At 43.5% G+C, this 16,019-nt stretch overlaps 1 protein-coding gene across 5 annotated transcripts in view; it reads right to left on the reverse strand.

The window, feature by feature from the left end:
• Positions 1-9,827: 9,827 nt before the first annotated feature.
• HELZ (helicase with zinc finger) overlaps positions 9,828-16,019 on the reverse strand; it is a 166,231-nt gene continuing 160,039 nt past the window's right edge. For all 5 annotated transcript variants that reach the window (XM_077853724.1, XM_077853725.1, XM_077853726.1 and 2 more), the window contains one exon: positions 9,828-14,861. In XM_077853724.1, the coding sequence (XP_077709850.1) occupies positions 14,527-14,861 (335 nt within the window). In that variant the 3' untranslated portion in view covers positions 9,828-14,526. The remainder of the gene's footprint in view (positions 14,862-16,019) is intronic.

Consider the following 16,019-nt stretch of genomic DNA (forward strand, 5'->3'; position numbering starts at 1 on the left):
ACTATTATTATTACTACTACTTTTACCAGAATTAGACTGGTGTGCATTTTATAGGCCTATGTGGGTGCCTGTATTTTCTGCACCAAAGACCCCTTCTGAGTCGAACATCGACTGAACAGAGTGCATGTGGTTTCCCAGAATTTGAACTCTTTCGAGAGAGACATGGGTGCACCTGAAACTGCTTTGCACACAAAAGCGTCGGGGCGGGGGGGCGGGGGGGGGGAGGGCTGCCAGAGAGCCAAGCATTATCGCATCCGCTCCAGCTTCTGCTGTGGAGAAAAATATGCCACAACAAAGCAAAACAGAGCCCGATGCCAAAAAAGAAACCAACCAAACCAGTGAAGGAAAACTTGGTTTTCTCCCCAGCCCACTGACCTGTGTTTGCCAGGAGAGATGTCCGGAATGGGCAGTCGGTCCGTCTTGCTCTGGTTGGGTCTGGCTCAGGATGCAGGGCACCCACTGGACCTCAGGGCAGAGGTCAGGCAGGCCGTGCTCAGAGACCAGAATCCCACATCGGGCCTCCCACAGGGAGCCTGCTTCTCCCTCTGCCTGTGTCTCTGCCTCTCTGTGTGTCTCTCATGATTAAATAAATAAAATCTTAAACAAAATACCCATTTAACATATTATATATCTAGGCCTTATCTATTTTAATTCTAACAGTAGAAATAGTTAGAGAAAAGGATTCTGTTGCTTAGAATGTTCAGAAACCTGGCGGACTTGGGTGGTTTGGCTCAGGTCATGATTGTGGGGTCCTGGGTTGGAACCCTGTGTCCATCGGGCTCCCTGCTCTGCGGGGAGTCTGCTTCTCCCTCTCCCTCTGCCTCTCCCTCCACCTGTGCGTGCTCTCTCTTTCTCTCTCTCTGTAAGAGATAAAATCTTTCTTAAAAATTAGATAGATAGATAGATAGATAGATAGATAGATAGATAGATAAATAGATAGATAGATAGATAAAAAAATATTTGGAAGTCTTTGTTAGATGATCTTTAAGATTCCTTCTAGCTACACTCAACGAAGCAAATCCTGGGGTCATAACTTGTACAAGTTCAAGGAAGAAAGAAAGATCTCCTTAAAGGACACGTGGCTCATCTAATGCACTGCCGAGGGCAAGATTTGGGGGAAGGAGGCCTTCCGGTGAAGGCAAACTAACGGGGCCGCAGGTGAGAGGGGTCTGAGGGGCAAAGGGCAGATGGGGAGAGCGGCTGACCAGCGATAGGACGGTAAGGGTCCCTCCTCCTGGGTCTACCTACTGTGCCACCGTCCATGTCCTATCAGCTCACGCGTGTCCCGAAATAATTGTTCGTCGCCACTGCCTTACTCTGCGTCCACCTCTCCAGCCACACAGCCTGTGTTCCACACCCTGTGGCCCCCGAAACTGCCCCCCTCGAGGCCACCGTGCATTGCCAGCCACATCCTAGTAGACCTTCCAGTAGCGTTTTGTACTCCGGGCCGCTGTGCCTTCTTAAAATTCCCTTTCTACAGTGTCTCTGTTTTCCCCACCCGCCCCTGGAGCTTGGGCGGTCCCCAGTCTCCCCTCTTGGGGCCCCTCCTCTCACCTCACAGTTGCTGAGGACCGTCCCCCTTTCCCAGGGCCCAGGCTCCCTGTGACCCCTTCCCAGCCTCTGCCCCCCGCAACTCCCCTCGCAGGCATCCGTTCCCATGGTGGCTCTGCACCTGCACCCCCGTGTCCTGGAGGACCCCGGACACAGGTCCAGACCCAACCGCTGACTTCTTACCTAAACCTACTCCTCACTTTTTGTTCCTTCTGCTTGAAGGTGCCTTATCGCCCCCATCTCCCAAGCTGCAAATCGCTGTCATTCCTTTGGCTGACTCCTAGCTCGCCAGCCACGCTTCACAGATGCTACTTCTGCAGCGCCCCCAACCCCCCCAAACATCTGCCCCCTGGCCTTGCTCCCCCAGGCTCCGCTGCCCGGCTCTGCCCCTCGCGTCCTGCGCCCTGGCCTCCGAGAGAAGGCCTTCCAAAGCCCAAGCCCGTTCACCCCTTTCACCCGAGGGAGGTCCTTCACTTAAACGAGTATGTGCTTGGGTATGTTTGGGGGTTTCTTTCTCTTCTGATGCTGTAACAAATCGCATAAATTCAGTGGCTAAAAACAACACAAATTTATTCTCTTACAGATCGGGGGTCGGAAGTCGGAAATGACTCTTACGAGGCTGAAGTCGGGGCCCTAAGGGACGGCTCCTTCGGCGGCTCCAGGTGGGAGTTCCAGGGGCTGGAGGCCACCTACGTTCCTCGGTCTGGGCTCCTTCCCACCTCGGCTTCTGTCCTCGCATCTACCTCTCCGGCTCTGACCCTCCTGCCTCCTCCTGCGAGGACCTTTGTGACTGATTGCACAAGATAATCCAAGATAATCTCCCCGTCTCGAGACCCTCACCTTAATCACATCTGCAAAGTGCCCTTTCCCACACAAAGTAACAGGTCCCAGGGATTAGGATGAGGGCGTGTGAGTCACAGGGCCTGAGGTTCGGCTGTGGGACATCTTCGGGGGACCATTACCTGCCTACGCCGCCGGGCATCACCACCGCGTGCCGGGCACTGTGTTAAACCAGGACATAATGAGGGAGAAGTTACGGTCCTGTCCTTGGGAGTTTACAGTTCAAGGGTGGAAGATTAAAAACTGAAGTGCTGTGAGGTTTGGGCGGGTCTTGGCAGCACCGAGGGGCAGGTGGCCTGCCCTTTTCTGAACCCACTGAAGTCCTATTTCTTCCCCAGGGCCCCGCTCAGACATCACGAGGCGACACATCCTCCAACCCCTCATGCAGAATTCATGCTGCCCGGGCAGCCCGGGTGGCTCAGCGGTTTAGCCCCATCTTCAGCCCAGGGTGTGAACCTGGAGGCCCAGGATCGAGTCCCACGTCGGGGTCCCTGCGTGGAGCCTGCTTCTCCCTCTGCCTGTGTCTCTTTCTTTCTGTGACTCTCATGAGTAAATAAATAAAATCTTAAAAAAAAAAAAAAAGAGGGGATCCCTGGGTGGCGCAGCGGTTTGGCGCCTGCCTTTGGCCCAGGGCGCGATCCTGGAGACCCGGGATCGAATCCCACATCAGGCTCCCGGTGCATGGAGCCTGCTTCTCCCTCTGCCTGTTGTGTCTCTGCCTCTCTCTCTCTCTCTCCGTATGACTATCATAAATAAATAAAAAAAATGTTTAAAAAAAAAAAAAAGGAATTCATGCTTCCCTCCTTCTAGTGCCCTTGACGCCGCCCTCAGGGTGCCCCCTACTTACCCCGCTCTGAGCGAGTCGTCGTGTCTGCGTGCCTTGCTGGACTCTAAACTCTTTGAAGGGCAGGGCTGTATTTTCTCCAGGATGATCCCAGCAGCCAGAAGCTTCCCCTCAGCGGCCCTTTCTCCCAAACCCTCTGCAGGGCGCCCAGGACACCGAGCCGGCGCGGGGAGCAGGTGCAGGGAGCGCGTGCAGGAGCCGGAGCGCCGTGGGGCAGGGGGTGGGGGGCGGGAAGGAGGCCTCTGGCAGCCAAGAGGGCCCCGAAAGAGCTCCTTGGTGAGCTGCTCCCGGGCCGTGGGTGGCGGCTGCCAGCGTGGCTCGTCCCCGTGCTCAGCCTGGTCGCCTTGGCGAGACCCGGCCGGCTGGACTCGCCGCCAGGAGCACAGGGCTGCAGGGCTCCCAGAGGAGGGATTCTGGCCTGGAAGGACACACACATCCAGGAGAGCTTTGCTGAAAGGCTCGAAACCACTTTTAATTACGCTGCATCACTTTTTTTTTTTTTTCCAAAATAGTTTCATCTTCCGCCCTGTTAGCGGACCCCGCCCGCCCAGCAGGAATTATGTGGGTCCCCAGAGGCCCGTGGGGTCACCGGGAGGAGGAGGTTGGATTCATCAGATAAAGCCTGCTTGCTTCCCCACCTTCCAACCGTTCCTCCTCGTTACTTTTGTCCCGGGTTACGTAACCAGCTTTAAGCCTGGTCAGGAAGCTAAAAGGATTGAATCCTCAAAACTTTCCCTTAGAAGAGCCTCCGCCTGGAGCACCCACTCCCGTTCGGCTTTGTACAAACACGGACACGGACGCGTCTAGATTCCAAGTGGATGAAAGACCTGACCGGCAGGTGGGCCACAAGGGCCGAGACAAAGCCACGCCACCCACTTCGACTTCAGCCCCTTCCCTCGAGGCCCCCTGGTGTCTCCTGTACAGTAAGGGGACAAAGCCCTAAAGGCTAATTAGGACCTTTCCGAGGTCCCCTTGCAAGGTCTCCAAACTCGCAGGTGCTCCGCTCCTATCCAGACGGCTTGTCATCAGATGCCTCGGACGACACTTCCTGTTCAATCAGTGAGCAAACGGCACCCCAGCACCTTCCCCTGTGGTCTCCTTGGCAGGGGCGCCCAGAGCCCGCCAGCCACGCCCAGCCCAGCGACCAGGGTCCTTCGTCGGCTCCTCTGGGCACCTCCCCAGAGCCACTTTCTTCTCAGGGATTAGCAGCAGTTTCCCGAAACCGTGGTTCAAATCATTTTGCAGAGCTCCAGTTTTAATGAGCAAAGAGCAGGATAATACCATGGATTTTGCAAGCTGCAACTTCTATTCAATTTAATTACCTCCCTCTGTGGGTTTACAGTCAACCAGAGCTGGCTTCAGACAAAAGGGCATTTCATCACTTTCCCCCAACTCCACATGGTAGGTACATGCCCACAGACTGGGACATGCCAAAGTAGGCGGCATCCATCAAAACTGACGTAACCATGGTGAAGCTGTCAAACTAAGGGCGCTCACGGTGATACCCGGTGAGACACAAAAACTGGTGAATGCTAAGACTTTGTCACTGCTTGGGGAGCTGTGTGGAGTGGGTGGGGACGTCGCTGCACAGGACAGCTCAGACCTCCTGCCCCTCAGGCCAGCTGTCCAGCCTGGTCGTCACCTGGCCATCCTCTAGTCACACTGCCTTGGCACAGGACGTCAGCGGGGAGGGGAGAGGGTCTTTACATTATTCTCTAAGCCAAGCCTGGGAGCTGGCCGCTTCAGCCCGCGTTCCAGGGCCTGCTGCGTGAAAGCCATAGGGACCGGAGGTCTGGAGGTCGTAGGACACCATCTCTGCCCCCCACAAACTCACCAACTCCAACCTGTAAAACACAAACTATGAGAGCAGGGGTAGAAGGCTCGATTGCATCAACCTGTAAAACACAAACTATGAGAGCAGGGGTAGAAGGCTCGATTGCATGCAGAGAGAAAAAGTGAGCTAATTCCAACTGCCGGAGTTGACAGTCTTGAATACGTGGAGCCCCCCAAAGCAAGCCTGGGGTTGGGGTTAGGAGGGCTCAAGGGCTCAAGGGATGCTCAAGGGATGCTCCAAAGTAAAAAGAGGCAAGAAAGGCTCATCCACGGAGGGAATGGCAAGTGGTGTGATTTGGTTGGCTGTATGTGGTGCTTGGGAACAAAACTTGGAGGACCGGGTGGGGGCGTGTGTGTGTGTGGGGGTGCCTCCAAAGCCAAGCTAAGAAATTCAGGATGTGATGGCAAATCACCAAGGGCTTCTCAGAAAAAGAGCCGCACGAATGGCTGTTTCAGAAAAGTAACTCTGGCTGCAGTTGGTCAGAGGAGCTGAGGCCGTGCAACCAAGACGGGGTTCTCCAAGCCTGAAGAAAAGGATTTCCAGCCACTAGGGAATTGGTCGGTTTGGACAACACTATGTGAGTCAAGCAGCAAAGCCCATTGCAGACCCAGGGACCTTGAGCTGCTTCAAACCACCCATGGCGGGGCTTGGATGTTGCCGGTTAACTAAGGGAAGTGCAAACAACTCTGCGTGCCAGCACTGAGCCTCCACTAAGCCAACCTCTCCATCTTTGTGTTTGACCTGCACTCCCACCTTGCAGTTTTGATGAAATTATATTTTCCCACCAGCTTTCACACTAATATTATTCTCAGAAAAATGCTCCGGAGAGGCATAGGGATTAACACTGGAGACTCTTATTTGCATTTTCCCACTGAAAGGGGCCAGGCTTACTTCTCAGGGAGTCCTCCAAATCCATCTGATTTATATGTAAAGAAGTGTTTCTCTCTCCGAAATCCAGAGATGATTTATGTCGTATCCCATCAATTCAACTCAAAGAAAGCAAGACACCTAGCTTAAAAACTGATTTGCGGCTATGAGTAAGGATTCTAAATTGTCCTTAGGAAAGGCTGAGGGTCCTATCATCCACTTACATTTACAAACTTCAAGCAAGGTATATTCAAGTTAGTTATGGTGCCACATTAATAGGGTGTTAAAAATAAAATTGCCAGGGCACACAAAGCATTCTGTGACCTGTGAATGCTTCTCAAAATCGCATCATGGCAGATGCGAAGAATTATTTCCCCAACAAAAAGAAGACCCTGACTCAGGGTGATTTTTTTGCACAGCCAGCATTCCGGGGGTGGGAGTGGGGGATAGTTGAATTAACGCTCGTCACGCCACTGTGTAGTGTCTTATTATTATCCCCATAGAGTATACTGACATAAACTAGGTTTGTGAGTTCTGAAATAAATTCTGGGCTACACAAACCCAGCTCTAACAAGGGACCTTGGTGATTTTTCTCAATTCCTCAGATCTGTATTGAACGGCGTCTTCCCTGAGAAGGGTACATTTTCTCGCTGACCACTTCCAGGTCACACCTTGAGCCCTCATAAAGGCCGTTGCTTCCCCTGAGTTTCAGAAATTTAAGTCAAGTCACAAATCTCCAGAAACTAGTTAGAATTTTACAAACGAACACTGAATTGTTACTTTGGCTAGCTTTACGGATTAGTATCATGAATCAAATCAAGGCGCTGAGCCTCACTTCTAACAGACCTTTGATCACAAAAGTAAAAGGAAGCAGAGAATTGTGGGTCACAAGTAATAAACAAATCTCCAAGTTATTAAAAAGGCATTTTATTATAAATACATTTTAGTTGTAGCAGTAAAATACATTTTGTGTTACCATGAATCTTTTAAGACAAAAGAACTTCACTGAGACAATGATCACAATGTAAGAACTGTAGACCCCACACCCTCCCCTCCCCAAATGGAAAAGTTGTCCTAAGGAACCAAAGCGGCTAAAGTAATTCCAAAACCTGGTTAGAAAAGAAAATGACCAAAAGAAAAAAGGAAAGAGAATAAAGACTCTGGAGGGTGGCTTTGGGGTTATTTTATGGTACAAAGTCATTTTTACTTTTAAGAAGAAACTCTTTAGGTATTAGAACCTCTCAGAGGAGGTATTGTTAACTGCACAGAAAAAAAATAATTGTTATAATTTTGCCAGAAATTAATATTATCAGATGGCTGCACAACTGGTTCCTAAAGAGGAGGAAACAGGCCATCTCAGTTTTATAAAGCCTCCCTTTGGAAGACTTGCCAAAATAAGACCCCGTATGAATTTGCTAAGTAATTGATTGTATGAAATTAGCTGAACAAGTTTAGATAAGAACTGTCAATCTGAAGCTTAAAAAAAAAACCACACACACACACACACGCGCGCGCGCACACACACACACACACAAACCTGTCACTAATAACAGGACCCATTTCAAAATGCAAAACCCATTACCTTTATAATTTAGAGGAGAGGTATTTTAATCACCATATTGACCTAGGATACAAACTACTACATGTAACCAGTACCTTCATGGGTTCTAAAGAGTCAGGTCAGATGACTGGCACAGAAAGCGGATACAGTACAATGTCATATACATGGATTGACAGGAAGCAGGCATGGTCTGGATATGTGCACATCCAAGACCCTTCCTCTGTACGAGGGCGGGGGACTGAGAAACATTCTCAGGTGGAACCCACACGTTGGGAATTCAACCTGGACAAAAAAAGCCCTCTGACCTACGGAAAGACAGAGAGAGGTGTCTGTATACAAGGCATCGTGCAAAGCAAAATGTGACTAAACCGAAGCTCCCTGTGAGTTGGAAATGGACAAAGGAACCTGTGCTGAATGCAGAAACAATCCCCACTGAAGGTGACCAAGCCTTTCAGGGAGGAAGTACTGTGTGTGAAGAATTCTAAAGCTGTGCATTCTAGGATGCTTATCATGTGTTCTTCTACATCTAAGTCATTCTATAACCTATTACCTTAAAAATATTTTTTTCTCTTTCTAGTATCTCCGTAAATTCAAAGCCAAACTAAAAACCAGAGGCAGAGACCAATACCCTCTAAGCTGCAGCCCGGGGGGTGGGGGAGGGGGACAGGGAGACATTAACAACGACAGTAATACAGAAATTGTAAAATATCCAAAGACTTGTCAGATTTATTATATTATAGGCAGTTTCTTTCTCAAAAATAACTTGCTTATACATGTGCACCTATAGTTTATGAATAACTCATGCTGGGTAGGTGGTAGATTCCCCTAGACTGTTTTTGCAAACATATGTAGATTTTTAAGTAGCAAAGTAATCAGAGACAATTATCAATTTTCTGCCATATTGAACACTTCAGGCTCCCCTAACAATTGCTGGCATGGCAGAGAATCCAACATAACTTTGTTAACCTGAGAAACACATAATTCAAAAAGCAAATCCTTTGCCTTCATCCCCCACTACCCCCCCCCCAAAAAAAGCCATAAAAACTAGGAATACATTATTTGGGAATTATCTGTTGTTTTCGATGCTCCATGTCACTGCCATCTTAGGACAGGGCATCCTGTACTTAGTGCCACGATAAGTGCAAAGTGCATTCTCGTGACATTCTGATGGCTCCCTTCCACAATTCTCATCTCCACGTATATATGGTCAAGACCACCTCTAAGAACATCACACAAACGCAGTTTCCCGAACAAAGCCCAGGCTGCACGGTTCACAAAACCAATCTTGCCCTAGAAATGAATGAGCTCCCTCACCCTAATGTGAAAGAGTAGCACAGACCTTAATGAGGGTGGGCAGTGGCGGAGATGTGGGGGGTGAGGGTGGGGGTAGGGTGGCAGTCAATCCAAATGCTCTTGTCACTCCATAGAGATCTTTCTCCATGAAATGTTCCACTCGTGGCATCGTAACTATTAAAATTTCTCACGTGTAAGTTGTTTACACTGAGTAAAGAAATGCATGGTTGGAAAGACCTTTGGACTTTCCCTAGACCAGCAGCTCTCAAAGTATGGTTCCTGGACCACCAGCAGCAGCATCACGGGAGAACTTGTTGGAAATGCAAATGATCAAGCTTCAGCCTGGGATCAGAAACTCTGGGGCGGGGTCCTAGCGATCTGTATTTCAACAAGACCACCAGGTAATTCTGATGCTGGCTGAAGTTTGAGAACCACTGCTCTACCTACCCTGTTCAAACTTCTAAAATCTTAAAATAGGACAGATTTTTAAACAGATGCTACTAGATGACTTCTCTGTTGAAGCTAGGTAATTTGCTACCCCCCTTTACTTCTCAAACACCAAAAAAAAGTACTAATGAAAAAATATATTTGAAAAAAACAAATATATTTTTTAAAGTAATATTGATTTCCCCTCCTAGACATAGTTCTAAGGCAGGCAGTCACATGCTAGTATGCAAAATAAAACACAGAAGAGGCCTCCTATATGAGGTGTAGAAATAGCTAAAAAGACACCCCAAGAACATAATGAAAGTTCCATAATATTGTTTAATGAACAATTATATAAAACTTACTATGCTTTATGCTTAATATTTGTATCAAAATAAAATCTCTCTGTTGAACAAATTGTAAATAAAGGCTGGTCTAATACTGATTACTGAAACTATTAGTTTATGAATGTCTCTGGGTTTCCTTCACGCTCCAGTTTTAGAAGCTTTAAACAACTGTATAACTGGGTTTAGGATTTAACCACAGCTCACATTACTAAGTCTAGATTTTTCTATTAGGTACCTCCCTTCAAAAAAATTTAGAAACTCCTGTGACTGTTTCCTTAAAGTTTATTCCAAAGTAGATATTTTCCATCATTTCAAAAATTTCAAATGTTACATTAAAAATGTCTTATTTTTAATGTTTGATATTCTAGTTTAAATAACAATACATTTTCTGATTGTGTCTTGTAAGAATATTAAACGTTAGTCAGATTCACTCCTTTTAACAATGGTCTTGCAATTGCTAATTAAACAGATGTATGAAAGTAGTAAGTGTGAATTTAGCAGCTTTACAGTAAAATCTCAGCAATAAATATCCAACTTCAAAGAAGAAGGGAAATGCGAGACGCCTAATATAATGAGAACTTTGAAGACTAGCATGCCACTTACTCTTTCATGACCGTATCTTTATAATATGACGGACATCACTATGTGATATTTGAACAAGAAATCATAGAACATTATCCATTATTTCTACTTTCTGGGTAGTTTGTGGATCAGATAGCAAAGAGGGGGAAGCAAAATCCGATTAACACATTTACTTTCAAGATTTAGGAAGACACATAGGGTGGTGATAGAAATTAAGGGTTTTTAAACGTTAGGGGGGATGGCTTGAAAGAAATAATGTCTGGTAAATCATAAAGGACAAATCACTACCTTTGTGGAGCTAGAAGAAAAAAAAAATGGATGGTAACCTAAAGAACATTTTAAGGCAGCAATCTGTATCTTTCAATATATTTAAAGTTTTAATCTTGCATTTTTATACTTTTTCTGGGATCACCATTTTAGAGATAACTCCGACACGAAACAATGCTAACAGGTGTCTCTTTTTTATTTTTAAATGACTATTTCAGTAAATCTAATTTTCTTAATAACAAGAGCTGAAATCTAAAATTCAACGTGAAAAAAAATAAAATAAAATTTAACGTGAAATTGTCTTTTCACACCCCTGGCTTTTAAGTAAGGGTGGCTCTCTCTAGCCAAGGTAGCTAAAGGTACATTCTTATATGTTTATAGTTTTGCTCTTGAGATGTATATACATGAAAATATTAAACATGTCAGGTAACTACACTGGAGCAAGATAATACTATATATTAATTATCTCAAAGTGAGGAAATTCAGTTAGCTTTCTCAGCAATTTCAATGCCTCCATAAACAAGGAAACTTATTTTCGCAAATAGTCTTGGAGATTGCTATGTTTAATTAGGTAATGCTTATTCAGTGGGAATTCTGCTTATTTTACTTATTCTGCAATTCTTCAAACTGAAAAGACCAACTCATGTTTACACGAAACCTGAACTCTAGAGGTTTTGTGTAAAAAAACCTAGAATCTCTCGTGAAAAAAAACACACAAAGCAGTTTATTTCATATATACAAAATGACCTGGATAGAAAGCATATCTGTCTGAGGAAAGGAAAATTAAGGTCATGTTAGTTTAAGTGGTCAATAATTAACTACTGATTAATCAAAAACAAAGCTCTGTTATAACCATTTGGCAAAGCATGTGCCAAAATGGCAACCAAAACACCCCTTTCAAAAATATACCAGAAAATACCCATGTTATATTGAAGGTTATTCACATCTTAACAAAAATTCATTTTTAGATCAGGAAAAAAACTTTTAGCATAGATATTCCCAAATTCTATCACCCAAAAGAATTTCTTTAAGGTAAAAAAAAAAAAGAAAAAGAAAAAGAAAAAAGAAAGAAACTCTTTCAAGTAGCACTGAAATTAAAAAGTGAGATGAATTAAAAAAAAAAAAGTTCTGGCAAGAAAAAGGAAAAACCTCAGAGTGATACGAAGAACAAAGAAGTAGAATGACATCGTGTGAACAATTAACTTCACTTAAAAGAAATCTGTTCTGCAAGAAAAGGAAGCTGGTATTACTTGGTATCATCCAAGAGCTAACATCAAGGCTTAAGAAAAAAAGTTCCGTCTGAACTCTAAGGTTGAATGAAACCCAGTATGTAAGTTGTTTTCCAAATCTGTTTTGTGGGTACTTGCTAATACTACCCAAGAAACACCCAGACAGCATCAACAGTCCTCATTTCAAGAGAAACTTAAAATGATTCCCACAGTAAGACTTGCTCAGAACCATTACACGGTATTAGGAGTAAGTAATAGGTTCAAAGCATGGTTGGAAAGGTGGCACTAAGTATTGCTGAGGAAGAGTAAGTGTGTTAGAATTCTGTTGGAAGCTGTTGGAAAGATGGTTTGGAAAGATGGCTCTAAGTAATGCTGAGGAAGAGTAAGTGTGTTAGAACACACATTTGAAGCAGAAGCTAAAAGGGTAGTAGATGAAAATATCTGAATCCTTGACCGGCTGCAGAAACAGTAAGGGAATGAGGGACCCTCGGACACAGCAGAGCAGGGGACTGAGAAGTAGCTATTATTTTTAGTTTTTTGGAAATAACTGCTTAGAAAAGGGCTGTCATAACGACTTAGCAGCTGCTTTATCCAAAGCTTCCAACTTCAATATATTTATATAAAGTGGTGGGGTGTGCACTTGACCTCTTTAAATATAAATACAAATAACTTCAAACTGATATTTTTTAAAGTTTCAAGTATGGAAAACAGAAAATTAGGCCATCACTCCATAACAGGGGATTAATCGAAAGCCCTGACTAGGCCAGTTCTGTCTTCATATTGTCAAATGCTCTTGAACATCTGTGTTGTGGGGCAGGAGAATCATCACTGGTAAAGGAATTATTTTTCACAGACATCCTCACATCAGGGAGATCTAACTTTCATTTGGGTTAGGTCTTGAGTTTCGTCATAGAGTCAGAAATACAGAATTACGTGGCAAACATTTTTCTTCTTTTCTTGTGACTAAAGTTAGGTTGAGCAAAATCTGACATAGTTCCATGTGGCGGTCTGACATCACACAGAGAAAACGTGTGCTGTACCTTGCTGGCACTGCGTTCCAACTGTGATTCACACTAACCATGAACTCATCCACAGTCCACAGGCCTCCACCTGCTGCCTCACATGGAGACTTGCAGCACGTCACTGAAAGCCACAGGCAAATGAAGCGCACCCATTCTGAGCAGAAAGAAGGAAGAAAAGTGGTGCTCTTTCTTTGTCCTGCAGGCTTGCTACCCTCAAACTAAAAAGGCATTCTCCTCTCCTAAACTGTCTGGGGATTACAGGGGGTTGTAGCTGGCCAACAGCAACTAAACGCCAGTCACAAAAGAGATGAAAGGAGTTTTCTTTACTTCTGCAGCTTTCCAACCCCATTTTAAAAATGTACTGTGAATACAGGATGGCCTGTTCAAAAGTAGCCCTCCAAAAAACTATTTTTGAATGGATCATCAGGACCCATTGTTTCATCAATGTTTTCCAACCTTATCTCATTAAAAAAAAAAAAAAAAAAGGTTATACTGTAGTTTCAAGGTATCTCTGAAGTATAAAAGTAGTACTACCAAATCAGGAAAATAAGGACATGCATTGTTCAAATGTGTTACAAGACCACAAATTTTAAGAGGGTAAATGTTTTCCTTTGGATTTTACCAAAGTTCATTCAAAACAATTTTTAGGCTGTAGAATATTTAAGATAGCTATTTAAATTTTATGTTTTTATACAAGTTCAGTGGGGTTATAAGAATCAAAAGACCATGAAAAACAAGGGTAGTTTTTTTGCCCTAGATTTTGATGAATTTTGATACATCTTGGACAAACATTATATTTCTTTTTAATGATGTTCCTCAAATAAAACAGTTAGCAAAATATTTGAATTGCCATATATAATGTCACATTTTAATGTAAACATCAAATAAGGTACCAAAATTTTTACTGAAGGGGGGGAAAAAAACCAAACCTTAAAGCGGCACAATTCTTTATACCACTGGAGAGGGGGGGAAAGCCAGATTACAAACATTTACACATGCATAGTGAGGAAAAAAAGGATTTTACTAAATTCACGCATTTTTAAAATAGTTATCAAGTCTACTAAGCACCAACAATCCTAAAAATTTTTCAGCTTCATGATTTGTTTAAAAAAAAACACACACACACTATCAAATTAACGTTAAAAACAAGCTTGAAGTATAGCTTGTCCAAAAAATAACTAAATATGCCACTGTTTTTTCATGTTACAAAAAACAGTGGCATATAAAATACACCTGCAAAGAATGCCTTTAACTCTATCCTACAGTGGATGGAGATTACAACAGCACATCATACATAGTCTAAAACTATAAAAGTTTTAGAATGCAGCATCTTGTCACAAAAAAAAAAAAAAGCTGATAAAACTTAAAGTATTTAGAAGATGCTGCCCCTTTATTTTAAAAAATTTTAAATGAATTTAAGCAAAAATAACATACATTTGTACATCAACTGGCCATTTCTGGTACAGAAACCCAGCATATGGTAATATTATTGAATAAATGTAAATGCTACTTACAATTTTTTTTCTTTTTAAATACATTTTAGACAAAGTTTTTTTCTCTTTTTTTATAGTTGCACAATTAACCTCTTAGCTGCTAGCTTGATGCAAACATATGTAACAATACACAAATTTAAAAATATTTTTTATTCTACATAAAAGCTGTCAAAAGACACGTCAAAAATGCAAAATAATGGAATATACTTTTAAAAAATTAGTTGCAAGTCTAGCAGCAAAGCAATTAAGTGAGAACATATTTAATATTAAAACAAAGGGAACTGTGCATCTATAGATGGAGTCCAACTATCTTAATTCTACTGATACAAACAGAAATTAAAACATTTTCCCTCGAAGGAAAAAAAAGTGATTATTTAAAATATGAGTAAAAGCCATTGCTGCCTGATGAGCTCCCCAGGCTAAGTTCCTGGAACAGAGACAGAGGGTCGCTACTCTTCTTGGCCTGCTCAGGCTGGGGCCTGGGCTTGGGAGGGGCCCGCAAAGCGCTGGCATAGGACATGGCAGGCTTGCTGCCCCCAGAGCTCTGCTGGCTACTGCTGTTGGCCGACTCCACGATCTGCTTGTTGGGCATGAGAGGGGGGAACTGGCCGAGATGCTGCAGCACATTATAGTTGAAGGAACTGGACACCTCGAGGTTCTCAGACTTCAGCTGATCCTCAGGGGGTTTGACGGTCTTAGATGGAACTAAAAGCAGAGAACAGTAAGACATTTAAGGGCACACCCAGCAATATTCATGCAATCCGTTAGCTCAGGTGTTACAAGTAAGTGGTTCTCATCTCCAGGAACTCAGTGACAGTGTAGCCACAGGACAGATAATTTCTGCTACAGAATGCTGAAGTCACAACACATCCAATCAAACTTCCAATCTCATTAATATTTGCAGCAAAATGATTAACTATGAGAACTGGAATAGCTAACATATAAAAACTAAAGGTCAAAGCCAAAGGTCTGCTTCAAAAAAACTTACTTTACACTTATTGTACACTTTGATATGTATTGTATTAACTACTCTACTCAGCTTTGAAAATGGGAATATATATGTTCTTTCTGAAATAAAAAGGAGCTATATATGTGGACTTCTGGTCAAACAGCTCTTATTAACCTAAATAATAGTAAGATTAAATTCCATTTCTTAAAAATGCTCCCTTTTTTTGTAATATGAAAGTAAATACAGAATATGGTGGAGGAAAAACAGCTATAAATTTTTCTTCACCTTTCCTGCATGTAAGCCTGATTCTTAACAATCCTTTAAGATTTGACTCCATTCTTCCTATTTTTATTGTCCACCAAACTGTGACTTGTTTTCAAACACTGCTCTTTTTCAATCTCTTAAATGTTTAACTGAAGGGTGGGGAGGAAAAATAATTTTCCCTCTACTCTTGTACGTTGTTGGCTGAGACCTCCCCTACAGTAAGACAGATTAACAGGAGAAAAACAAATGAAAGTTTAATAAATATGTACACCCTCTGTGTACATGAGGGAGATCCAAGGAAACTGAATAAGTCCCTGAAATGGCCCAGCCAGCAAACAAAATATCATCTCCAGCTAAAGGCAAAAGAAGATGTTGGGGGCAGAGGGCAGTTATGCAAGGTTACTAGGAAAAGCACAGTGAAATAGGGCAAGGTTGTTACACAGGGTAAGTTAACTTAAAGATAAACTGTTGTCTTCTCCGTGGGTAGTTTCCAGAAATTTAGAGTCATCCTTCTTTTCCTGGTACAGTGAGGAAGATTCTCTTACAGAGATTTCCCTTGTAAATGTAAATCTTTCTTACCAAAGGGTAACTTTAACTCCGTTTTCAGAGGTTCTATAGTTTCTTCAAAATAATCAGCCTAAAATAATCTT

This window comes from Canis aureus, chromosome 16 (assembly GCF_053574225.1).
Source record: "Canis aureus isolate CA01 chromosome 16, VMU_Caureus_v.1.0, whole genome shotgun sequence".
In the NCBI taxonomy this organism is placed as follows: domain Eukaryota; kingdom Metazoa; phylum Chordata; class Mammalia; order Carnivora; family Canidae; genus Canis; species Canis aureus.